The 27271-nt window shown below is 42.3% G+C and overlaps 2 protein-coding genes across 3 annotated transcripts in view; both read right to left on the minus strand.

The window, feature by feature from the left end:
• The window catches only part of kcnq3 (potassium voltage-gated channel, KQT-like subfamily, member 3), a 143647-nt gene extending 117455 nt beyond the window's left edge, over positions 1 to 26192 (minus strand). The window contains exon 1 of the mRNA XM_079648986.1: positions 26113 to 26192. The gene's annotated coding sequence lies outside the window, so the exon portion shown is untranslated. The remainder of the gene's footprint in view (positions 1 to 26112) is intronic.
• LOC307018647 (uncharacterized protein) lies at positions 5206 to 27096 on the minus strand. Of its 2 annotated transcripts, XM_079648982.1 has the most exons (6): positions 26995 to 27096; positions 26592 to 26712; positions 20983 to 21070; positions 20172 to 20284; positions 10503 to 12545; positions 5206 to 6540 (listed from the first exon to the last, which is right to left on the minus strand). In XM_079648982.1, exons 4-6 carry the CDS (start codon positions 20269 to 20271, stop codon positions 5600 to 5602), a joined length of 3084 nt encoding a protein of 1027 aa, XP_079505108.1. In that variant the 5' UTR covers positions 20272 to 20284; positions 20983 to 21070; positions 26592 to 26712; positions 26995 to 27096; the 3' UTR covers positions 5206 to 5599. The 2 variants fall into 2 exon arrangements, with proteins under 2 accessions (XP_079505108.1, XP_079505107.1); XM_079648981.1 differs by lacking the exon at positions 20983 to 21070.
• Between the last annotated feature and the right edge of the window lie 175 nt (positions 27097 to 27271).

Here is a 27271-nt window from a genome sequence, read left to right on the forward strand (position 1 = left end):
CTGAACGCACCGCCATAATGCTGTTTTTACCACTACGATAAACTGCATTCATTTGAGTTTTTGCTCTAGGCGTAGTGTGTTCTCTGACAGCAATACGCCGGCCATATTGTCCCTGTACCCACATAGCACTTTGATAGCACTCCCTGCGGTTTATCACTCTCACCTGCGCATGCCCACTAGCCACCTTCTTTACAGGAGCCACGGCTGGGGCCACGGGGGCTCCAAGGAGATCCTTTCGGTCCTTCCTGTATAGTGCAGTTAGTCCTAGCCATACATGACGAGATGCCACTGTGGCTAAGGACATCACCCGCCCTGCTGCGGTGGCCACTCCATGGATCAGATTATTCATTAGACCAATGCATCGGTCCGGATAATCGCTCAGTTTAGTTGGTTTTGGCAACTGGTAAAGATGCCGCCTGACCACTTACCTAGGGAGGTGTTTCAGGCACATCCAGCTCGGAGGAGGCCAAGACTATGTGGAGGGATAATATCTCTACGCTGGCCAGGGAGCGCCTTGGAATCACAAACTAGTCATACCTATTTTTTTTATCATTCTATTGGTCTACAAGATACTTAACCCTGAGTTGCTCCCGATGGCATGGCCAACGGTGTGTGAATGTGTATGAATGTTAGGTCCTATAGAGTAAGGTTCACTGCTCTGTATGAATGGGTGTGAATGGGTGAATGACATGTAGTATGTAAAGCGCTTTGAGGGGTCTTAAAGACTGGATAAAGCGCTATATAAGTACAGTCCATTTACCATTTACCATTTACCTTTAAATACAGCAACGTTGGGGTCCACCACTATGCAACAGTTATTAAATGCTAAAGTTACTGTATAAATGTTTAGCAAAAAATCACTGTTGTCGCAGGAATTATATGAGAGTTGAAATGTGTGACCTAATTAAGCTCAGATGCTGTGAAACAGAGAAAGGTCAACTATGATTTCAAACCTTGAGATACAGCACCCTCATGTGGCGGGTAAACAGTGGTGGAAGAAGAAAGGGAAAATATTACTGTAAGGCCTACATTTATCATTTTATTCAAGAAAATGTTACAATAGCATTATCAGCTAATGCACTAGAAGTACCAAAAACGCCCATTAGGTGACACAATGACCCTGTGTGAGTGGTTTATTATGTTTTTTTAATTGTTATTGTGTGCTAGCCTAGTAGTATAAGTAGCCTTGTAATGCTGCCAAGGATTTACATTGTAAAGATTTACATTTTTACCCAAAACAAAAGGCAAGTCCCTGCAAGTGACTGTATACTCATGGGCCCCACAACATCCCTAATACAGGTACACGAACTGGTTACGTTGTACGCAAATGATGACGCAATGACGCAGCACCAGTCGGACTCTGGGCAGTTTGAAAAGAGCCGGAGCTAAACCGAAGAACCGGTTCTTAACCTGAAAAGCTCTAGCACGGAGCTTGAACCGGAGTTGCATTGGTGTGAATAAGGTATGTGAGGAGCAGCAGGTTCAGCTTTCAGAACAAAGTAACAAAAAACTTGTGTAGTGACAAATTTATTTATTTTTCTTCTCAAGAGAGTACCAGAATGTGTATGTTATGTTTATAGTTTATTTATGTTTTATATGTTTATATAGTGACCGGCATTTTGCTTTTAAGCAATCAGACACAGCTGAGCAGGAGGAAAAAGACAGGAAGAGGTGCAAGGAGAGCAACCCAGTCTCACAAAAAAACGTGTAATAACTGGTCCACAACGTAGGACGTAGTATTTCTACAAAAATACCTCTGAAATTGTAAGATCCCTAAGTTTTTTTTCACCATTCATTCCAATGGCTGGCGTCTATGTCACGTGATCTTCAAATTTCTCCCTGCAGAAAAAAAAAACATGGCCGAACTTCGTTTTATTCTCGGTGGAAAATGCCTATTTTAAAGTTAGTTTGGCCATTAAAATGCGTTTTGATGTCATTTGATGCGAGAAATATGAGTTGTTATTTCCGATTATGTGTGCAGTGGATGTACATGATCTTTAGTTTGCTAGTTATTACGAAGATTACTTCAGGAAATTGTGTCCATACAACGTTTTCATTGTTACCAAGGTGGTTGCTAGGGACGCTGCTATCAATATTATTTCTGTTATGTTGTGTAACTGTTTAATGGTGTTATCTTTATTGCTACCCCCTTCCCCGTCAATGTATAGTGTTGGTCCACAACGCAAAGGTATTAGTTTAACAAAATCCGCATCTAAAATTATGGCATAGATACGTTACGTTAGATACGCTCCTGTACGTTTATGGAGTGAGAGTGTGTTGTATCATCATCACACTCTACCTGTTGCTATCTGGAGACTTACATCAGTTCCCAGGCCCAACAACTCGAAACATCAACCGTGAAGTCACGAAGATCAACAACCCTGTCTCCCGGGTACGTGACACTCACAGAGAAAGCACAGTGATTGAATACATACACTAACTGTGTGTGATGCCTTGCGTTTGTTGTCCGGGTGCCGGAGACGGACTGGCTGGGCTGTGTCGACTGGGAAGTGGAGCTGTCGGTGCGGGGAGCGGAGATCTGGGACGCCGGGGGCCGTGGCTGTGGACGAGGGGAGCGTCGGGGACCGGGACCGGCTTGCTGCGTTGGGGCACAGCGTCGAGGATGCCCCGATGGCCATGGAGGAGGTGTCCTCTGACCCCTATGGCATTTCTAACTTGACCGGCTTGTGCTGTCCAGCAAACCCGGAAGTTGGATGTTGCGTTCAGGTGAAAACTCAACACGGACATATTGAACTTGATGAAGGAAAGAGACTTTGCACTGAAAAGAGCACTGAAAACTAAATTAACTACTGACAGGCATAGGTTTACTTCATCACGTAACAAAGTAACTCAAACAATCAGAAAGGCCAAAGCCAACTTCTTCATAGCAATAATTAATGAGGCAAAAGGTAAGACTAAAATAATTTGGGAACAGATTAAAACCTTACTGGGAATCAAGCACGGCCAAAGAAGCAGCTAGAACTAAAACAGAATGGTAACCTAGTGCAAGACCCAGAACAACTTGCCATAGCTTTTAATACATATTTTATCAACTCTGTAGATGAGATTGCACAGAACTTTCCTTTGAGAGCAGAACATATTATCAAAGTCGACGAAAGTAAGATGTCCTTTTGCATTCAACCCATATGAATTAAAAACCAAAGCAATTATTAATTCTCTTAAAACTTCGACAGCTAAGGACACATACGCTATGGATTCTACAATGCTTAAATCACTGCAAGATTACTTTGTCTGCCCTCTTACCCAAATCATCAATTCATCTGTATTACATGGGACATTCCCAAGTGCTTGGAAGACTGCAATTGTAACCCCCATTTTCAAGTCAGGTGACCCTCTGAACATCAACAACTACCGCCCAATTATTATCTTACCTATAGTATCCAAGGCTGCTGAGAAGTGGGTGTCAGAACAGCTTGCCTCCTTCTTAAACAACAGTCCATTACAACTTCATCCCATGCAGTTTGGCTTCAGGGCAAATTATTCTACCGAAACAGCCAACTGCTTTTTTATAGAAAAGGTCAAAGCAATGGTTGACAAAGGAGGTGTTGTTGGTGCAGTATTCCTGGATCTACGCAAAGCCTTTGATACAGTCAACCATAAGGTCCTTCTGTCCAAACTGTCAGCTTTGAACTGCTCTCCATTAACACTCAGTTGGATTGAATCATACCTCACTGGTAGGCGTCAGCATGTTATCGTCAATAAACGACTCTCTCCAGCTCTAGACTTAAGCACCGGCGTACCACAAGGTTCAATACTTGGTCCACTTATTTTTTCCCTATATATTAATGACCTGCCATCTGTCTGTCCTGATGTGGAAACACAGCTATATGCCGATGACACTGTGATATATGTGCATGCCAACACAAAGCAAAAGGCTGCTGATAAACTGACCTCAGCTTTAGTGCTGATCACTAGCTGGCTACACCGCTCCTGTCTTCAGCTTAATGTCAACAAAACAGTAGGAATGTTTTTCACAAAAAGAAAATGCAATATTGTGCCAAATATAATCATCTCAGGTTAACATATTAACATTGTGCCTCAGGTTAAGTACCTTGGAATCATTATTGACTCTAATTTAACATTCAAAACACAAGTGAAAAAAGTGACCCAAAGAGTCAAGTTTAGCCTAGCACATTTTAAATACATAAGAAACACAATGACATTGAATTCTGCCAAATTATACATGAATGCCTTAATCACATCACATCTTACATACTGTCTCACAATCTGGGGGTAAACTAACAGCTCCACACTGAAGCCACTAGCAACCCTGTACAAACAAGCCCTCAAAGTACTGGACCAGAAACCTAATCACTGAGTTGGGAAGATTTAATAAAGTATAGGAACATCGTTCTGGTTTACAAAATCCTGCACAATACAGCCCCTCCACCTCTTAACTCATTGGTTACTCAACGTAACAACACCAGACTGACCACTAGAAGCTCCACACGTGGCGACCTATCAGTCCCATACTTTTGGTCAGTCATCATTCTCGGTCACAGCAATACAAAACTGGAACTCTCTACCCACTCAAATCAAAGACATACATACGCATCCCACCTTCACAGCTCACTTCAACACATGGTTCACTGAGAACTACACCTGCACACACTAGTCTGTGTTGAGTATGGCGTGAGTGTTACATGTTGTGTTACATGTTGTGTTACATGTTGTGTTACATGTTGTGATCATGGATGTTGCCCCTCGTTTCTGTTATATGATTGTGATGTGCTATATGTGACATGTAATGTATGTAGTAACGTGTGTTATTTATTGTTCTCTTTTATCCTCACACCAGTATCTACTTGTCTTTCCAACCTTTTTATTTTATTTTTATATATTTTCTTATAACTAATGCTGCTGATATATTGTCATTTTAAGGGTTTCTATTACCATCTGGCCGGGGACAACAGCTGGAAATTAGCCATGTCGGCTAAAGCTGCACCATTTACTGTTTTCGTGACAGTTCATCGATGGGGACTGTCCACAACACTATAAATAGATAAACTAAACTAATCCCCTGCCTTAAACAGAACAAGTGTAGGCTTTGATAAATATGTATTCTTTATTTTTCTACATATCTGTTGTTTTACAGACTATATAAGAATGGTTTAAATGTATAAAAAAAGGCCTATACAATCAATATTCACACATTTCAAAAGTGACAATAAAGAAACTCAGAAATGAACTAGAATGGAATTTATTTGAGGAAAACAAAAGATAGACACTTCATAGATATTAACACAGTTACAGATGAGACATGAATTGATAGCTAACAGTTGAGCTGCCCCTTCAGTCTGCTGCTGTGTTTTAATGGTGTGTCACTGATCCAGTTACAGCATACAGAGCGCATTTTTAAAAAGTGTTTTCAAAAAGAACCAAAAACAGACTGCTTCAGCGTAAACCATAAGAGTGTGTTTATTTTTCAACTTACATTTCTTTCCCAAATGTTTTACGTACATGTGTTGTGATTTTATTCAACTTATTTTACAACGAATGACTGAAATGATTCGCAGCCTTGATTGTCCCATCTTATTTTAATGAATCAAACACACGTTAATTATCCAATCCTGCAGGTTTAAGTTTCTAAACCAAAAATGTTTTGCTTAACCTTTCTCACATACTCTATTATAATTTCAAATATGTTGGGGCGTCTCTCAGCTTCATGTCTGGCTCTCTTCTCCTGCTCTTTTCGAATTATCCTGCTTTCCTCCTCAATTTCCCTTTTGCATTTTTCATTTAAGTTATTCACCGTCTCATTCTCTGCCTTTGCTTCCATCATTTGTTTCACAAACTTTTCCGATATTTTCTTCTCCATTTCCTCTTCCTCTTGTCGCATTTCTTCTTCTCTCTCTTTAAGGATTCTCTGTTTTTCCTCTTCTATGGCCCTCTCTGCCTTCTGGAACTTTTCATTGGTGTAATGGCTTCCTCCGTTCTTCTCTGATATGTTTCTGATCTTGTCGAGCAGCTCTCTGACCTGAGAACGATCCCTCACCTCATTATTGAAGATGTGGTACTGCCCGTTACATCTGTCCACAAGTTCCTGCAGCTCTTCACTTTCTTTCAAGAACTCTTTGATAGGCGTTCCTTTGAGCACATCACCGTGGGTAAAGAGAACCATGCTATATCTGTTCGCTTCCTCTCCAAAGGTTTCCTGAATCTTCTGAACTGTCTGTTTTTCTTCATCTGTGAATCTGCCCAGTTTGATGACGACCAGGAAGACATGGGGTCCAGGAGAAGCAAAAGCAATGCTCTGCGCAACGCTCTCTCTGGTATCCTCTTCTTCAATCTTGGTGTCAAACAGACCTGGAGTGTCAATAACAGCAACTTTTTGTGCATCAACTTCACCAAAGGCCTTAGCACAGTCTACAGTCAAGGATTTAAAAGAGAACTTTGATTCAAAGTATTCTTTTCCCAGAATGGTGTTTCCTGTGGCGCTCTTCCCAGCTCCGGTCTTCCCCACCATCACAATCCGGAGTACATCGTTATTGTATGTGTTTGATTCTGATCGGAGAAAGACTGAAAGAAATGAAGAAATATTGATCAATCTCTGTATTTATAAAATGGTTCAACTACTTTTTTCTGGAGCAAGAGAGAGGCACCATGATGAACACAAATACTGGCTAAATGGTCATCTTGGCTGGACTTTTGACTTTTGACCTCTTAATTTCGTACAACCTGAACTGACATGGTGCAGTGGCCTCTAGCTGTACGTTTATTTTAATAAGAAAACCTTTTGGACAGATAGTCACTACAACATGTTTAGTTTCTATCTTTCATACTTCTACAAATTACCCCATTTTGGGCCTGAACAACTTTTAAGTATATAAGTTCCCTTTAGTTATAACCAGGAGCCCAAACAGACTTCTGACTGGCTACCCCTAAACATGTAGTCTTGTGAAGAATGTAATGCAAGCAAGTAAAAGCAGAGTCACATTCTCAAAATCACCCAGGCTCTTAAAATGCTTTGAATTTAAGAAACATTAATTTAGTATGAACTGTTTTGATCTGTTCATTATTAGGAAATAGATGTGAGATCTTGGACGGAGCCTCATATAGCAGAGCAACCCTGTCTCCTAAAGATGACGTTCCCACAGAACTAAACTGCATTCTCAATTACGTTTAGCTAGAAACGTATTTTCTCCCACGTTACGTTTGTTATGAACGAATCTTGAATACGTTTATTTTCTACATATCTTTGCCATTTATTGTCTTGCTTATAATAATGATAATAGTCATTTAGAAATATCATTTTAGAGCACACATTTGAAATCAAGAATCGGGCTAGATATATGGTTAAATTAAAATCAGTAGGCGAGGCTGTAATTTCTCCAGCTGTTACTCTCATGAGCGAGGCAGAAAATAATAGTTGTAACATGCCAAAAAGCTGCCGTGTTATTTATTGCACCTCAAACATTAAAACAAATCCAGAGTTATGTGTTTCTGAACTTCCTCTAAGAAGAAAGGACAGTAACAGAAGATCTCTGTGGCTTCAGGCTTGATCGCCGTTCAAATTACAGCGTTGGTTTCCCCAAAAGTGGGCGGGGCTGGAAAGTGACGTAGATTTTACTCTCATCTATTATTCAAAACCATTCTATTTATTCTAACGTAAATTACATGCCTGTGTTTTATCTTTTTATTTATTTATTTGTTTTTGCATCTTTAACTGGGAATGTTTTCATGTTCGGTGATTGGATGTTTTAGCCGCAATGCACGTTGGGATATGGTGTTAATGCATATGATATCCGAAAAAAAATTCAGTTTAGGATTAGACACTACACTACCCATAATCCCTAGCTATCATTTGGGACTACAGTCGCGTTGACAAACCCCGTGATTAATCTTCAAGCTCTGGGATTGGATGTTGGAGTGGCCTCGCGCCAAGGTTACGCCGAGCGTCAAGCTGTTTGAAATGGAACGAAACCACGGCAGACTCTTCAAAACTGGACTCGAACGCCCCCCGAGAACTACACATGCTGGCTATTGTGTTTCACAACATGTTCTCTATGGGACATCTCTACTGGGAATTGTAGTTTTAAAATAGGTTTTCGTTGTTCCCCAAATTAGAAGTTGACAGTATTAAACTGTGTACAGCCCTTGAGGTTTAGGCGATAGGAAACACATTGGTGTGTGCACATTTAAAACATGTAATTACTAAACGGGTGAAAATCGCTTGTATCCATAATGGGCAGCATTAATATATACCCACATGACAGCTCATTGCTACTTTGTAATTCTACTCCACTACAATTCAGAGGTTAACCTGGTATTTTTACTCCACTACATTTATTTGAGTTATTTAGCAAATTCTGATTAATGATGTGAAATATAAACAACCCTTAAATCAGACTTTAGTTACACCTGAGTAAAGTTCAGGGAAGGTGATTATCAAGTGCCAACAATCAGGAGAGATATTTGATAGTTGGAGCTTGAGAAGACTAAACATTTATCTGCAGATCTCTATAAAGTATATTCAATACTCGTTATTCTCTACTAATAGTTAATCAAAAACTGTATAATGGCTATTTTGCACATCCCTTTCAAGATTTCAAGATTCTCTAAGGTTTATTGACATATCATATACCCAACTACGGTGTAGTTATGCAATGAATGAAAAACTTGGGTCACAGGTTCCTCAACAGTGCATTACAAGACATCTATCAATATGTGTGAATACCTCCACCATTAAACTGTCATTCTGCACATTTCTTATTCTATCTACATAAGAGTATAATTAATGTGTATAATATCAGTTAAAAGAAGTGCTTCAACATAGTTAACATTGCAGGAAAGCAATATATTAGACGTTAAGTACTTTGTCAGGCTTAATATTTATCTGTACATACCCCCAAAGCTTTTTTCTTATTTGAAAGAAGACCTTAACCTAAAGTATTCTTTAATGTGTTAATAAAGGTTCATTAGTTTGTCTGTTTTGCACATCCTCATATTAATATCTTTGTACATCCTGCACTAAACAGTTTTATTGTAGACATCACTTACAGTATCTTCTTGATTTTTTATATTCTATATTTCTATCATTGACCTTCTACTTTCCCCCTATGAAAGTATGTACTCTTAATATTTTGTTCATCAAATAACATTATTCAACAAAAATAACATTATTCAACAAAAATAATTCAATAACATGCTTTAACCACTAGGTGGTGCACACAAGGTACACACAGCATACTTAATAACTTTGTATTATTAGTGTAGGACACTTATGTATGTATAACTTCTCAAGATGTTTAGTTTTATTCATGTTTTTACATAATTGTACAGGATATTCCTATACTATTTCTCATGTTTTACTTCTACACATTAATATCTGATTTGTAAAACATCACAGACAGAAAGTTATATCCGTCATGTAATGGTAAGCTATTGAAATTGTGATTCCATAGATGTGTCTCCCATCACCCAAATCCCCTGACTATTCTCTCAACTCAGTATGTACATTCTTATATTCAAAGACAATCAGTAATATCTTTAAAAACTACAAGTCCTTTTCTATCAGCTGTGCACCGTTATGGTGTAAATATAACCTATCTACCAATTGTATCAAATATAAAAGTCAGCCGAATTACTATTGATGCTGCTAGGAGACGTATTGTGTGAAGAGAAATGGAAGATGTTGTTTAATTGTTGATATATTTATGATCCACGTCACGTATTCAGTTTTGGCGGCATTTCCTGATGTTTGTCTAGAAGTTTTCTCATCAGGGCTCTATAAATAAAGAACTACGGCAGATGTTTAATATACAATGCCGTTATGTGATGACTTCCAAAGAGAAAAGCAAGAACACTCGGAATAAAGTATTATTTTTTTTTTTAAATGTTTTCGGATATCATATCGCATTAACATCATATCCCAACATGCATTGCGGCTAAAACATCCAATCAACGAACTTCAAGCTGAGGATCTTGGGTAATCTGTTCAGTGGGTTTGTGGTGTGTATCACTCGAAATGTCCCTTATAGGCCTACGTCTTTTTCCGGTGACTTTATTTAAGGCTAAAAAGCCCAAGATTATAGAATTAAATGAATAAATAAAAGCAAGGATAATTGTGTGTTATTGTTGAGTAAATAACAGCTTGTTATTTAGAAAAGAATAACAAATTAGAACATCTTTTTTTTTTAAATACAGATTTCAGTATTTTGAGGCTCTGAGCCCCATTTCGGCCAAAAAAGTCTGACATTGTACGATTTAAAATAAAAACAAATAAATAAGAAGATAAAACACTGGCATGTAATTTACGTTAGAATAAATAGAATGGTTTTGAATAATAGATGAGAGTAAAATCTACATCACGTTGCGGCCCTGCACTCTCATCTCTTGGAGGTGATCGATCTCCTCCTCTTGACTCTCAATCAACTCCTGAACAGCCATCTTTTCTTTTGAAGCTTTATTGCACTTGACTTTAAGCTCTTCCAGTGTCTGGCTCTCTTTGACTTGAGGAATTACAGAGTTGATCCTCTTACCTTTACTTTTGAGGAGTTCTGTGAGAAGTGAAGCTTTAGTTGTGCGGACATTAACAGCGATGCTTTCTTTGCTTCTTCCAGCTGCACCACAATCACACCTGACCCTGACAGCGTATTCTGTCTCTGGCTGAAGTCCCGAAATGATCGCCTTCTCAGCTCCCGCCTTCATTTGCTCCCAGTGGAGATCTTCCTCTTTCACCTGTTGGTCTGGTTTGGCGTACTCCACGATGTAGCTCAAAACGTGGACATCTTGTCCGAGCTCAGCAGGTTTCTCCCAGCTGACTGATATCTCACCTGAGGTAGATTCAACGTGGAGTTTTCCAGGAGGGCTGCAGGGTAAGGTTTGAATGGATCCACTGACTTCATTGGCTGGCCCGGCACCTACTGGTGTCTCTGCCCTGCATCTGAACATGTACTCTGTGTTAGGACTCAGGCCGCTCACTGTGACTTCTTCAGCTCTGGATGCTGTCTCTTGTTTCCAGCCTTCCTCTCCACTGACACAGTACTCAACAGAGTAGGAGGTGATGTCCTCTGCTCCAAATCTGGGTGGAGAAATGTTCAGCGTCACACTGCTGTGGTTTATATCACTTCCTGTTACTGTTGCAGGCTTTGAAGGCGGCTCAAAGTTCTCATTGACAGAAAAGTCTGTATAAAGGTAGATGCTGGCTCCTTGCTGTGTCTCGTTTGTTAAACCCACTGTCAGAAATGTGATGTTCTTCTTCTCCTTGTTGGCCTCTGCAAAATCACTGAAGAGCTTTGCTTTGTTTCTCAATGTTTCTGCTACTTTGTTTGTGAGGTACCATTGTTCCTTTTCTAGATCTGGAGGGTGTGGATCTTGAGAGTCGTCTGGTTTGGGTGTTTGTTTCAGGTAGTTTGATAAAGTTGAGAGGTACGGTTCATCACTTCCCAGCGAGGTGAAGACAAAACACACAGCATGCTCTGCTTTGAAGCTTTCTTTGTACAGGTCTGTTTGAGATGAGATGATCTTGGTGTTTGTCATCATATCGGTCAGAGACATCACGGTGTAGATTTCTCTCTCCTTACAGTCCATCCACTCGTTCAGGTCCTTGCTGTTGAAAGGAGAAGAACATGTCTTCCTCAGTTCCTCTGCGAGCACAGCTTCTTCTTCTCCTCCTCCTCGGATTGATGGAAGTTTCTTTGCCAGTGTTCGTTGGAATTCCAGTTTGAACTGAGAGCACTTCTGTTTAAAGGTTTTGAGTTTGTTTCCAATCTGTGGGAACAGCTGTGCAGTTTGGGTTCTCAGTGCATCGTTGCACCTCATCTCCAGGTCACTGAGGTCCTCCAGGACACTCTGACATTCTTCAACTAATCCTATACTTATCTGACGGACAAGTTTAGCGGCTTTAGAATCTAAACATGTCAGAGGCAACAGCCAGACCTTCACTGGTACTGCGTTTTCCCCGTTGGCTCCCAGCAGCTTTGGCAGACTTTGGTACACCTCTACTGCCTCCTGAAAGGATGTTGGAGGTTTCGGAATCAAAAAGTCTCCAAAGAATCTGCAGGACACTTTCTCAACATTTACTTTGTCCTTTTTTTCCATTTTCAGCTCTCCTTTACCCTCTATTGACAGTTGGGGAATGTTCTTGATCATCACCTTCAAGTTGCCCTGAATGTCTCGATGGTTCTCGTTGACAGACACCTCACGGTCAAAGACAAAGAAGGCTTGAGCCCCATAAAGGATTCCTGTGACCACATGTGTTGCTATTCCTTTTTCAAACACAAACTGATGTTTCTTAACATCCCCAAGATGATTCATGGACAGTTCTTGGAACTTTGTGGTAGCTTGGTAATTCAGTGTTACACTAGCATGATTTTTGGAAGTCTTGCTATCGTTCAGGTATTTGGCTGATCCTCCAACCTGTACCAGTCCACCCAAGAAACTCGCCTTCAGAGATGCTTCAACATTTAGTGCTATAGATTTGTCCTCAATTGATTCAGATGCAACTATATCACAATCATTATAGTGCTGTGGTCTTTCTCCAATATGATCTTTAAGGTCCTCACGGTCCCACAAAGTCATTCCTGAAAAAGAAGAAGCAAAAATCAAGCTCCCACAACCAGAAACTACAAACTGACCTTATAGTCTAGTTGTCAGCAGTTTTATGATAGAAATGTAGAGTAGGGTCTCCAGAACATAGAAACGGCCCGATGCTAATTTACATATGTTGGGATATTTGTAAAATTAGCATAAATGGTGTCCTTTGAAATGAATGGGATTATAGTTTATGCAGACAATTTTAAAATAAAATGACTTGGCCAATTAGAACGATTTGGGCTTTGTGGGTTATTAAGGATGCTGAGTCCATTTCTTACATTTTCAGATAAAAAAACGACCACTACGGCTACTGGCCACGCCCCTTTGTAACTGCTACTGGCCACGCCCCTTTGTAACTGCTACTGGCCACGCATCTTTGTAACTGCTACTGGCCACGCCCCTTTGTAGCACCCGCATGCAATCAGTGAGCTATGTGAAGAGAACGATGTCTACCAGCAGATACTCAACTAAATGCAGCCATGATTAAACTCCATATCATGTTCCAAACCACATCAAGGATTCTCTCTGAAACAGTATGGAGCTCAAACTCTTTCTCTCTCTCAGGTTTACCACAAGGTAAGTTCCTTTTTATTTCCTGCTTCTTCACACATACTCTCTCTGTAGTCTCTACAGGTTAGCTCTGAGTGTTAGCATGCTAATGTAAACATAGACCATATTACTTCCAGAACACGTCTCATTGTTTCTGACAGCAACGTTTCTTATAGGCCCGCCCACACTTTAGTAATGTCGTCGTGATGCAGCAAATCTGGATCAGCTCCGTTGTTCCCCAAGATTTGGGTACAGAGGAAAAGAGAGAGGGTTTTATTTCCTGACGCTTTGTGAGTCTCCTGAAACACCGGGGGGGGGAGACATTTATGTATAAACGGCATCAACAAGTACATTTTGAACAACAGGTGACCTTTAACATAAGCTTGTGATTGTCCATCACATAAATTAGCTAATATTAGCTTAGGTACATTAAGTCACTAGCTAACGTTAGCTTTATAACATGTTGTTATGTTCTCTCCATTATGACAGAGCCCAGCCCTTTTCATTCTGTCACACTTTTCTTTGTGTTAATATTTCAGGTTTTGGCGGCGTATGGGCAGCTTTCTGAGGGAAACATTATCTGGAGGGTACCTTCAGACACGTTCTACCATAAGTTAGAAACAACAAGTCGTCCAACTCATACGACCAAATGGGCCGATTGTTCAGGCCCTTATTACGACCAAATAGGTCGTTTGTTCAAGCGCTTAATGCATCCTATAATTACGTTTTAAAGTTTTCGCCCTCTAGTACTCCCGTTGAATGCTAACGTTACAGATGGTCGTTTATTGACAAATAACCCTCTCTGTAAAATCCTAAATTGTAGGATAGTTTGGACATTAAAACGCTTTTTGATTAGATTTCTAGCGAGAAGTGTATATTGTACTTTTAGAATCCACGTCCAGTCGATATGTAGGATATATAGTTTGATAGATATTACGAAGATGATTTGAGGTATGCGGCAGCCTCCATGTAAAGTTACGGGTTGAAAACAGTATTTCCGGTCTCTATGTTTTCATCATAAAACCAATGATCAAATGATTTAACAGTGATATCTGCAGTACTCATCAAACAAATCAGTTTATCCTTGTTAAGTATACGACATTTATTGGTTTAAATTGTGTACAATGCTTTTGTGTTTTTCCCATAGGTTTTTCTCTTTCGATTCTGAGAGACATCTTTCTTTTTTCAGAGGTTTTGATAGGCTTAAACATCGATTTTTTTAGCCGCAATGCATGTCGGGATATGGTGTTTATGCGATATGAAATCGGAAAAACTTTTTTTTAAAATAAAATAATACTTTATTCCGAGTGTTCTTGCTTTTCTCTTTGGAAGTTATCACATAACTGTCAGGATTCTCATGTTATGTCACGGTTGTAGTTTTGTATGTCTGGTTATGGGTGTGTTCCTCCTTGTATATTGTCTGGTCCTTCTTCCTGTGTTTTTCCTCTTGTCTTTAGTTTCCCTGGTGTATCTAATTGTCCGATTGTGTTCACTTGTGGCCCTCGTGTTTCTCCTCCCCTGCCCGGCTGTTTCTCGTCTTGTGATTACCCCTCCCTGTATTTAGTCTTGTCTCTTCCTGTGTTCAGTGTTGGTTCATCTTTTGTTTGTGACTGAGTTCACCGGGGAGTGTTCTGTTTTGTCCAAGTTATTTTTATTTATCCTTGAAATAAAGGCATTTTCAGCGTTATCTGCATTTGGGTCCTGCTTCCTTCACTCAACCGTAACAGTATGAACCAACCACAAATGGACTCAGAAGATTCAGCTTTTTTGATGCTACAGGCGGAACGTCTTGGGTACTCTCTGGAGTACATTTTGTATACGTGGTATGACGCCTCATCTATACGGGGTAGAGTGGCTGCTTTGAAGGAGGCACGCTAGGAGGTTGCTCGCAAGCCCTGGCTCAGGAGTTTGTTGCCTGAGTGGCTACAACTTTTTACCAGTAGTCCTGGAAACTTTTCTCAATCCTCTAACCCTTTCCTGGGATCTGACTACTATCCTGTTGGAGGTCCATGGTGTCTCCAAAGGGCCTCTAGGAGACGCAGCCAGACCCAGCTCTGGCCCCAGCTGCCATAGTCCCTTCTCTAGTCTCTTCTCTAGTCCCATCTCCAGTCCCTCCTCTAGTCCCTTCTCTAGTCCCTTCTCTAGTCCCTCCTCTAGTCCCAACTCAAGTCCCTTCTCTAGTCCCATCTCTAGTCCCATCTCTAGTCTCTACTCAATTCCCTTCTCTAGTCCCTCCTCTAGTCCCAACTCAAGTCCCTTCTCTAGTCCCATCTCTAGCCCCTACTCAATTCCCTTCTCAAGTCCCTCCTCTAGTCACTTCCCTAGTCCCTTCTCTAGTCCCTTCTCGAGTCCCCTTTCTAGTCACCTCTCGAGTTCCCTTCTCAAGTCCCTTGTCCCTCCTCTAGTCCCTCCTCTAGTCCCTCCTCAAGTCCCTCCTCTAGTCCCTCCTCTAGTCCCCTCTCTAGTCCCTTCTCTAGTCTTTTCTCTAGTCCCATCTCCAGTCCCTCCTCTAGTCCCTTCTCTAGTCCCTTCTCTAGTCCCTTCTCAAGTCCCTCCTCTAGTCCCATCTCCAGTCCCTCCTCTAGTCCCTTCTCTAGTCCCTTCTCTAGTCCCTTCTCTAGTCCCTCCTCTAGTCCCAACTCAAGTCCCTTCTCTAGTCCCATCTCTAGTCCCATCTCTAGTCTCTACTTAATTCCCTTCTCTAGTCCCATCTCTAGTCTCTACTCAATTCCCTTCTCTAGTCCCTCCTCTAGTCCCATCTATAGTCCCTACTCAATTCCCTTCTCAAGTCCCTCCTCTAGTCACTTCCCTAGTCCCTTCTCTAGTCCCTTCTCGAGTCCTCTTTCTAGTCACCTCTCGAGTTCCCTTCTCAAGTCCCTTGTCTAGTCCCTCCTCTAGTCCCTCCTCTAGTCCCTCCTCAAGTCCCTCCTCTAGTCCCTCCTCTAGTCCCCTCTCTAGTCCCCTCTCGAGTCCCCTCTCTAGTCCCCCCTTGGATCCCCTCTCGAGTCCCTTCTCTAGTCCCCTCTCGAGTCGCCTCTCTAGTTCCCCCTTGGTTCCCCTCTCAAGTCCCCTCTCGAGTCACGTCCCAAGTCGCTACCCAATGTCCTGGTCCGTTGGAGGTTCCGCTGGGGGTCCTGCCAACCCTATGTCCTGTCCTGTTGGGGGTCCCGCCGACTACTCTTCTGCCGGGGGTCCTGCAAACCCTATGTCCAGTGCCGTTGGAGGTTCCGCTGGGGGTCCTGCCAACTCCATGTCCTGTCCCGTTGGGGGTCCCGTTGGGGGTCCCGTCGACTACTCTTCTGCCGGGGGTCCTGCCAACCCTATGTCCTGTCCCGTTGGGGGTCCCGCCGACTACTCTCCTGCCGGAGGTCCTACCAATCCTAAGTTCTGTTCAGTTTGAGGTTCCGCTGGGGGTCCTGCCAGCTCCATGTCCAGTCCCGTTGGAGGTCCTGCCGGGGGTCCTGCCAACCCTTTGTCCTCTCCCGTTGGGGTTCCCGCTGACTACTCTCCTGCCGGGGGTCCTGCCAACACTATGTCCTCTCCCGTTGGGGGTCCCGCCAACTACTCTCCTGTCGGGGGTCCTGCCAATCCTATGTCTTGTTCCGCTGGGGGTCCTGCCAGCTCCATGTCCAGTCCCGTTGGTGGTCCCGCCGACTACTCTCCTGCCGGGGGTCCTGCCAATCCCATGTCCTGTCCCGTTGTGGGTCCCGCCGACTACTCTTCTGCCGGGGGTCCTGCCAACCCTATGTCCTGTCCCGTTTGGGGTCCCGCCGACTACTCTCCTGCCGGGGGTCCTGCCAATCCTAAGTCCTGTTCAGTTGGAGGTCCCGCCGACTACTCTCCTGCCGGGGGTCCTGCCAACCCTATGTCCTGTCCCGTTGGGGGTCCCGCCGACTACTCTCCTGCCGGGGGTCCTGCCAACACTATGTCCTTTCCCGTTGGGGGTCCCGCCAACTACTCTCCTGCCCGGGGTCCTGAAAATCCTATGTCCTGTTCCGCTGGGGGTCCTGCCAGCTCCATGTCCTGTCCCGTTGGGGGTCCCGCCGACTACTCTCCTGACGGGGGTCCTGCCAATTCTATGTCCTGTTCCGTTGGAGGTTCCGCTGGGGGTCCTGCCAGCTCCATGTCCTGTCCCGTTGGGGGCCCCGCCAACTACTCTCCTGCCGGGGGTCCTGCCAATCCCATGTCCTGTCCCGTTGGGGGTCCCGCCGACTACTCTCCTGCCGGGGGTCCTGCCAATCCCATGTCCTGTCCTGTTGGGGGTCCCGCCGACTACTCTTCTGCAGGGGGTCCTGCCAACCCTATGTCCTTTGCCGTTGGAGGTTCCGCTGGGGGTCCAGCCAGCTCCATGTCCCCACCTTGGACTCTGCCTTGCCCCCGGGCCGTCCGCCCAAGTCCCCCTTCTCGGCTTCTGCCTTGCCCCAGGGCCGTCCGTCCGAGATCCCTTCCGGGTCCTTCGCTGTGCTCCTGGGCTGTCAGCCCAAAACCCGTCCTCCAGACCCCCTTCACCCACCCTGGTGGCCCTAGTTTTGTGTCCCTACTCCGGACCCCCTCCACCCACCCTGCTTGAGGTTTTGGACTTTTGTATTTTTTTTTAGGGACGTCTGGACGTCAAATCAGTCATCATCATCATCGGCCCCCCATCCCGTATCAAAGACATCCAGAATATCAACTTCACCATTGACAGCCGCACTCTATCTCCCCCCCCCTAACATCCGCAACCTCGGAGTCATTTTCGACAGTCAGCTCAAATTCAACCACCACATAAATCACATCACCAGGACCGCCTTTTTCCACCTCAAAAACATTGCCCGTCTCCGCCCATCACTCTCCTCCTCTGCTGCTGAAACCCTGATTCATGCATTCATCACTTCACGACTCGACTACTGCAACAGCGTCCTCTACGGCATACCATCCAACCTCCTCAATAAACTCCAACATATCCAGAACTCTGCTGCCCCCCTCCTCCCCCACACCCGCTCCCGAGACCACATCACTCCCATCCTCCAGAACCTCCGCTGGCTCCCCGTCCATCAAAGAATCCACTTCAAAGTCCTCCTGATTACTCACAAAGCCCTCAACAACCAGCCCCCCCCCCCCCCCCTACCTCACAGACCTGCTGCACCACCACACCCCTTCCCGCTGCTTCCGCTCATCAGAAGCCAACCTCCTATCCATCCCCACCCGCACCAATCACCGGACCTGGGGGGACAAAGCCTTCTCCGTCGCTGCCCCCTCCCTCTGGAACTCACTCCCACAACCCATCAGAGACTGCACCGACCTCACCACCTTCAAAACACTCACCTCTTCAATCTGGCTTTTCATGTGTGATTGTTTTTGTATTATTTGACTTTAACTTTAACTATATTTTTATTTGTTGTTCCTTTCTTCTCTTTTCTTTTCTCTTCACTATTATCTGTAAAGTATCTTTGAGCACCTGGAAAAGCACTAACAAATTAAATCTGTTATTATTATTATTATAGTAATTCTGCTTAAAGTGCACCAGATTGAAGCATTTTACTTTAAAATGTTCAAACATTTCTTCCTGGTATGCCTGAGAAGGCAGATATGCTTGTTTTTCTCAACAAGAACTGTTTTTAAATGGGGGGGGTGTTGAAAGTTGGACTGTTGCACTGTTGTATCTTCAGTGGTTCTCAGGTTACAATTACATAGCAGTGAATATAAACAGACTGATTAATGTGAATATTACTGTAAACTAACCTGTGGAAAAGTTTCTCGAACAAATGTAATTGTTTTGGTGGAAGAAGCATGTATCATTTTTTTACCCTGCCCCTCAAAGAATCAGAATTGAGAACCATTAAGAACCAGAATCGAAAAGTAGAATCGGAATCGGAATCAGAATCGTAGAAATTCAAACGATACCCAACCCTACTCTCGTATCCCCTAAACCTCCAGGGTGTACACAGTTTAATACTGGCAAATTCTAATTGTGGGAAATACGAAAACGTTTTATAAAGAGACGTTCCATATAATGTTGCGAAACACACAATATCCAGCATGTGTAGTTATGGGGGGGGGGGGAAAGAAAAAGAGAAGAAAGGCTCTGTCCCCCCAGGTCCGGTGATTGGTGCGGGTGGGGATGGATAGGAGGTTGGCTTCTGGTGAGCGGAGGCAGCGGGAAGGGGTGTGGTGGTGCAGCAGGTCAGTAAATGCTGCCGTGATTAAACTCCATATCATGTTCCAAACCACATCAAGGATTCTCTCTGAAACAGGATGGAGCTCAAACTCTTTCTCTCTCTCAGGTTTACCACAAGGTGAGTTCCTTTTGATTTCCTGCTTCTTCACACACACTCTCTCCAGTACAGGTTAGCTCTGAGTGTTAGCATGCTAATGTAAACACAGACTATATTACTTCTAGAACACGTCTCATTGTTTCTGACAGCAACGTTTCTGATTGGCCCGTGGGTTTAAAGCCCGCCCACATTTTTAGTAATGTCGTCATGACGCAGCAAATCTGGATCAGCTCCGTTGTTCCCCCGTTTTTTTTTTGTGATTTGGGTACAGAGGAAAAGAGAGAGGGTTTTATTTCCTGACGCTTTGTGAGTCTCCTGAAACACCGGGGACAGACATTTATGCATAAAAGACATCAACAAGTGCATTTTGCATAATAGGTTAACTTTAACTTTAGCTTGTGATTGTCCCTCACATACGTTAGTTAATATTAGCTTAGGTACAGCAAGTCACTAGCTAACGTTAGCTTTATAACATGTTGTTATGTTCTCTCCACTATGACAGAGCCTTTTCATTCTGTCACACTTTTCTTTGTGTTAATATTTCAGGTTTTGGCGGCGTATGGGCAGCTTTGTGAGGGACACATTATCTGGATGGTACCTCCAGACACGTTCTACCATAAGTTAGAAAGCCTAATAGTGTGGGGTTATGGCCTATTAGCACAGACTGAGAGTGATGGCGACCTGTCTCACAGGGGATATTTGAGAGCCAGGGCCTGATCTTAGCACATAATGCGGGCTGTGGCAGTGAACCATCCCAGAGGAGAAACATGAGAGACGGGATGATGGTAGTAGAGGTATGTGAGTTCTCACCAGGGACGAGAGAGTCTTTGCGGCAGTCGTACAACATCCCGAGGCTGAAAGGCCGTCCGAGCGCCGCCACCTCCATCGTCCCGCTGACTTCAGAGTCCATCGCTTCGAATTAACTGAAAATAATTGACAACAGCTCGTTAGTTAACTTCAATGATTTGGTAATGTCATGACCAGCCACCTTAATATGGAACATTTCAATCAGACCTTTCCTCTCAACGAAGAGACGCACAAGAGGACTCAATGAAACGAAAGTGACACAAACACACTCGAAGGGAAAAGGGACTACAAAGCAACATTTACTCTGCAGTGTGTTAATTAAAAAATGTCTCTATTTGTTCCACACGCTCCTGCATTACTAACCCTACAAACCAGACAACATGTAAACAACATTTTGTCGAGTGCAGAGGTTGTTTCCTTACCTGCAGATCTGTGAAGGAAACAACCAAATACACTGAACAACTGAATCTTTGACTGCAATTAAATGTATTGTGTTATCAGATTGGTGGTCAATGGTTTTCTGAACGTGTTTTTGGTTGTTAGCCTGAAATAAGGTGCGGTTAACACAAGCTGTAGAGATTTTAACATTTTGTTCTATGACGTAAAATAGATGAGAGCTATAGAAAGTATTTTTGACATGGTATCAAGTTACTAATACAAGTTACAATACACAAGTTATAAAAGACTCCATGATGTTAGAACAGATCCCAGTTCTGGGTTTCCTTAAAGAGTAGTCCTACCTAGAGATCTCTTTAAATCAGATTGTGGTTCTAACAGAAGTATTCAGTGTGTTTGAGATTTGTAGGAAACTCACCAGAGATTCTGCTGTTTCTTGAGAAACACCTGAGATCGTGGATTCTCCTTCAGAGAGAAACGGAGAGACTTGTCTCGACTGCAGCAGTCTGCAAATAATAATGTTGTTTGTATAATCACTCTTTTGTCTTTATTCTACATGAAAATGTTAGAGATTCCATTCAAATCTGTTGATTATTAATATCTTCCTCAGGAATAGTATGTTGAGTTTTTAATGCTAAATGTATATCATTTTCTCACAGGATATAGAACGAGACAACACAGTGTGTATCCATTGTGTCTGAATGCTTCAGCTCTTCAGACCAACATAGTGAGATGTGAGTATGTTCCTAATTGTGTTGGTATGCAGCCGGTCTGCTCTGTTTCATAAAGCAAATCTGACACTTTTATATTGTAGAATTTGTAAAATTAAAGCAGTCTTTAATTGTTTGTCCTACACATAGCAATACATGCTTTTGAAATGCAACATGTCTTTGAAAAAATAATAGTATACAGTTTATATTGTGTATCACCTTTAGCTTGAAAATACATAGATGTGTTTTTTTAATCTATAAAATAAATAAATAAATAGACAGTTTATCAATCCCAAATTGGGAAATTATTTAACAGCAGCAGTGTGTTCAGGTATTAAAATATTTAAAGTTGGAATAAAGTATAAACTACACAACACAAGTCTAATGCTCAGCAATCCATAAGAGAAGTCCGATGTGTTCATGAAACTCCCCAGGAGGCACCGACACTAACGTGGCCGAGTGGACTCCGGAGTTTGCTGCATGAGTTGCACTGTATGATCTGTGGTGTAGTGGGCTATCACTCAAAAACTGAGTAGCGAATGGGGACGCACCCCTGAAAGTCCCGCCCACCTGGGACATTTGTCTCAGAATCGAAAACAAAAAATGAGGGAGCACAAACGAGAAGAGCTGCAGCGAGCACAAGTCTGATCATTGAGAAAGAAGAAACAAGAACTGCAAACAAAAAGATATGTTAAAACAAAGAAAAAAGACTTATAGTTTACAAAAATGATTTGTTTACAACTCATAGTTTTGTAAACAAATAGTTTTAAATTACATTTATTTTGCTTGACTTTGCTTGAACTCTTATTTTTGCTTGATTCTGAGAAAGTGTTGCTTTATCTTTATGAAACAAAACTAATCCCATATCCAACGGAGCTGATCCAGATGTGCGTCCGATATGACGTCATATCTGAAATGTGGACCCACGGCCCTATCAGAAACGTTGCTATCAGAAACAATGCCCGACTATTTTGGACGTAATATGGTCGGTGTTTACATTAGCATCGCTAACACTCAGAGCTAACCTGTACTGGAGAGCATGTGTGTGAAGAAGCAGGAAGTAAAAAGGAACTCACCTTGTGGTATAACCGGCAAGAGAGAAAGCCTTTGAGCTCCATACTGTTTCAGAGAGAATCCTTGATAATCCACCTTTTTTTTTTAAAGCAGGGCTGCTTATTTTTTATTTATATATTTATTTGATAGGGACAGTGCACATTGATTGACATTTCTGTAAATGCGCCAGAGTGAGCCAACAGGCTATTTTTTGTCTGTAGTCCCTGGACAAAAACTTTTTTTTGAAAACTTCAAATAACAGGTAAATACAATCATTAAAGCAACATTCAACAGAGATGCTTATCTTATGATAAAAGCATATATAAAAACTTAAAAACATAAAAACAAAACTAAAATACATATTCACTAAGCAGACAGATAGCAACAGGTCAAGGCACATGTACAAACAGAGCGTTGTAAAGTGCAGATTGTGTCAGTGTTGACAGAGCTGACTTTCCACTAACCATGTTTTCAAGTTAGATTTAAATAAACTGCAGGTGTTTTGTTCTCTAATCTTTACTGGGATTGAGTTCCACTGTTGTGCAGCTTTAAAAGAAAAAGAAGATTGGCTGAATGAGCTCTTCCTTAGTGGAACAACGCAGTCTCCTCTTGTTGCAGCTCTTGTTGACCTACAGTAGTTACAGGTGTGCATATGGTGATAAAATGTCTGAGCGGAGGTGAGGTTAGGCCGTGTATTATTTTGTACATGAGGCAAGCATTTGCGTATCTCATTACATTTTCCCAGCTCAACAAGTTATATTTTGTGCTTCCGGTTTAGCTTTATTTCATTTCAAACCTTTATTAATCAGATTGGTCCATTGAGATCATAGATCTCTTTTTCAAAGGAGACCTGCAGCATATAGGTTCCACATGAAACATAAAACAATAAAGGACATCATACATTATATTTACAGGATACATTTACATAGTTATAGACATTTACAAGTGCCCATAGTATCAACAAGCATTTCATTTAGCCTAGCTTTAAAAACATGCAGAGGAATGAGACTGCTCAGTTTCAATTCTTGCTGAAGATTGTTCCAAGCAAGTGGAGCTGCGCACATAAAAGCTGTCTTACCTAAGACAGTCCTTGCTCTTGGCACATCTAACAATACTACATCATGCGATCTCAGACAATAGCTGCTTGCAACTCTCTGTGTTATCAGAGAGCAGATATAATACGGGAGTTTACCCAACAAAGCCTTATAAATAAACATGTACCAATGACTGAGCCTCTTTACAGTAAGTGAAGGCAGACCTGCCTTGCATACAGGGTACAGTGATGAGTAAGTGCTTTACAATTAGTGACAAATCTCAGGGCACTGTGATAGGTGGCATCTAACTTGTTCAGGCAATGGGCAGGTGCATTCATATAGATCAGATCACCAAAAGGTCACAGTGACTAGCCTTTTCCTGGCCTCAAGCGAGAAACAGGACTTGTTTCTGAAAAAGAAACCTAGCCTAACCCTCAGCTTTTTAAGCAGGTTATTGACATGAAGTTTAAAAGTGAGACAATCATCAAGCCAGATACCAAGGTATTTATAACAGGTAACCACTTTGAGTACTTGTCCATGCATAGTAACAATATCTAAAACAGGCTCTGGTGTCTTTTTAGCTTTAGAAAACAGCATTACCTTTGTTTTATCAACATTTAAAAGAAGCTTGAGTTCAGAGAGCTGAGTCTGAATAATGTTAAAAACAGCCTGTAATTTAACACCAGCCTCCTGAATGGAGGGACCTGCACAGTACATCACGGTATCATCCGCATACAAATGTAAAGTAGCTTCATCCACATTTTCACCTAAACTGTTGATATATATGGAGAATAAAAGTGGACCTAAAACAGAACCTTGAGGAACACCATTAGTAATGTTTAACCACTCAGAAGACAGCCCATCAAAGTGAACACATTGGGACCTTTCAGAGAGGTAGTTCACAAACCACCCCACTGCATGGCTGGATATGCCAATACTGAGTAGCCTCTGCTTTAAGATCCGATGATCGACGGTATCAAACGCTTTGGAAAGGCCAATAATTAGAGCTGCACAACTCTGCTTATTATCTAAGATACTCGGCGCATCATTCACCTCTTTCATTGTGGCAGTGATGGTGCTGTGTTGCTTTCTGAAGCCTGACTGATGTTTAGACAGGATGTCATGTTTACATAAAAACTCCTTTACCTGTTCACTCACTAGGCGTTCGAGCACCTTCGCCAGAACTGATAATTTAGAGATTGGCCTATAATTATTTAAAATAGTTGCCTCCCCTCCTTTTAGTAGAGGCAGGACATACGCTGAATTCCATACTTTTGGAATAGCATTTGTCCTGAGGGAGAGGTTAAAAAGAGTAGTGAGAGGTGGAGCAATAAAATCTGCAGCTATCTTTAAAAAGAAAGGTTCTACGTTGTCCGGTCCAGCCGGTTTCTTAGGATCTAACTTGGTTAAAGCTTCACGAACAACATCAACAGTAAAAGGAGTAAAACTGAAAGGGTTTTCCAGACCACCTTGTTCAGAGTCACGGACTGTAGTGTTCACAGAAACAGAGTTAGAAACAGAATCAAACAGAGAGCCACAGGACACAAAATGCTCATTAAAGCAATTTAGCATAGTGGCCCTGTCCGATATAGAGCCAGATGCTGTGGTGAGGCACGGAGGTAGCTCATTACGGATCTCACCGGTGGAGATCGATTTTATGGCTTTCCAAAATGCCCTAGGATTATTCAGGTTCTTTGTGGTTACTGACAGATAGTACTTAAACTTAGCACTTTTGATATGTGAAGTGAAGCTATTCCTTAGCTGCCTGAAACGCAGCCATTCTACCTCTGAGCCTGATTTCCTAGCCTTTGCCCAGGCCTTGTTTCTCTCATGAAGGAGACTGGACAGTTCAGCAGAAAACCAAGGATTGTCTCGTCCCTTTACTCCAAATGTACGCAGAGGTGCATGTCTATCAATGATCTCCATAACACCAAGATAAAAATAAGACCATGCAGTTTCTACATCAGCACACAGATCGATCTTTCCCCCAATCAAACCCAAACAGATCATGAACAAAACCCTGCAACACAAAGTGTTTTATGTCTCTCTTAATAATAATACGAGGTTTAACCTTTTGGACCTTAGTGTCCCTAATTGTGGATACAGCTTGATGAGTTGGGTGGCATGTCTCTTCTGCCTGGGGCCCCCAAAGTGTCTTGCTGCGCCAAGCATGCCTGTTACCATCTCACTGTAGGTCACACATGTAATGATTGTAGATCCCCTTATTACATTTGTCCTCGCCATCCATAGTCTCTAATTAACTTATTTAACGTATATATGATATTTAGGCTCGCTGGTCTCATCATATAACGGCAATGAGAAAGCACCAGGGGAGGCAGCCATAACCTCTGCCGCACTGAAGGGGGCGCACGTGAGCCCACAGGTTCTTGTTGCTACTGTTATTCTACGCAGAGAGGGTAGACGCAAACAACAAGCTAGACTTTAGAAACTAGAGGAAGATAAGGAGGACTTTTACAAAACAGTCATAGAGATTGTTGTCCAGAAGGAGAGCATGGACTTCATCTTCAAGACAAGGTAAAACCACCATTGTAATGAAAATGGGATCTTAATAAGAGAGAACAATCCAATATTTAAATAAAACTACATTTTTGGGTTATCCTTTTGTTGAACGGTCTGTTTAAAATGAATCAAAACATCAGACTAAAAAAGCTTTTGAAAATAATAGAATATTTTGATTAAGGTCAAAATATAATATTTGTAAATCTGACTCTGAAAGAGTCCGTGCCTCACCAGCCACGAACCTCACCGCACGTCACTGGTGTAGAGGAGTGTGTCGTTCAAACGCAGCAGCCTGGTAGCTCTTTAGCTGTTATAATGAAGGTAAAAACAGTGAAGGCGGTGCGTAAAAGGCACAACAGTCTGCAATGAAACGGTCGTCTCCTGTGTGCTCCACTTCCTACTTGGTGCACCGGTAACATGACCATTTAGGGGCTCCGTACGAGAGAGAGCTGCAGGAAGCGAGTCAGCATTCAACACTTCCTGTTGTCTGATTCGAAGTCAATGTTTTTTTTTCTGTTTTTGGTAAGAATGAAATATCGTAAATAGTAAACAAAAAACTAAAGAAGAAGAAATTCAGTGCACTCCACGACGTTAGAAGAGATCCTAGTTCTGGTTTTCTTTAAAGAGTAGTCCTACCTAGAGATCTCTTTAAATCAGACTGTGGTTCTAACAGAAGTATTCAGTGTGTTTGAGATTTGTAGGAAACTCACCAGAGATTCTGCTGTTTGTTGAGAAACACCTGAGATCGTTGATTCTCCTTCAGAGAGACACAGAGAGACTTGTCTCGACTGCAGCCTGCGGTCTGAGAGAGTAATCTACATCATCTGTGATCTGAAGACGTGACGTGAAAGCACAAGAGAAAAGATGAGAGAAATATAAAAATACAAAGGAAAAACTACAAACGTTGAGATCCTCCTCACAGTTTAGTTAATGATCTTTTGTTCGTGTGTCAGAACAAGGTGTGTTAGTCTTCCTTAATACCTTACATGGCAAGAGAGAGCTGCAGGAAGGGAGTCAGCATTCAACACTTCCTGTTGCCTCCTCGTGAAATCAATTGGTTTTTGTCTTTTTTTGGTACAAATTAAATATCGTAAATAGTAAGAAAAAACTCACCAGAGATTCTGCTGTTTGTTGAGAAAACCTGAGATCGTTGATTCTTCTTCAGAGAGACACAGAGAGAACAGAGAGACACAGAGACACAGAGAGACACAGAGACACAGAGAGAACAGAGAGACACAGAGAGAACAGAGAGACTTGTCTCGACTGCAGCCTGAGAGAGTTTCACTTTCAGCTGAAGACTTGGCGGTTGTTGCTCAATATGAAGGTAACCAGCGGTGTTCAAAGTTTGGGGCGCGGCCCCCTCGAGGGGCGTGGAGCTTTGGAAGAAGTT

Source organism: Notothenia rossii (genome assembly GCF_949606895.1).
Source record: "Notothenia rossii genome assembly, chromosome: 9".
Taxonomy (NCBI): domain Eukaryota; kingdom Metazoa; phylum Chordata; class Actinopteri; order Perciformes; family Nototheniidae; genus Notothenia; species Notothenia rossii.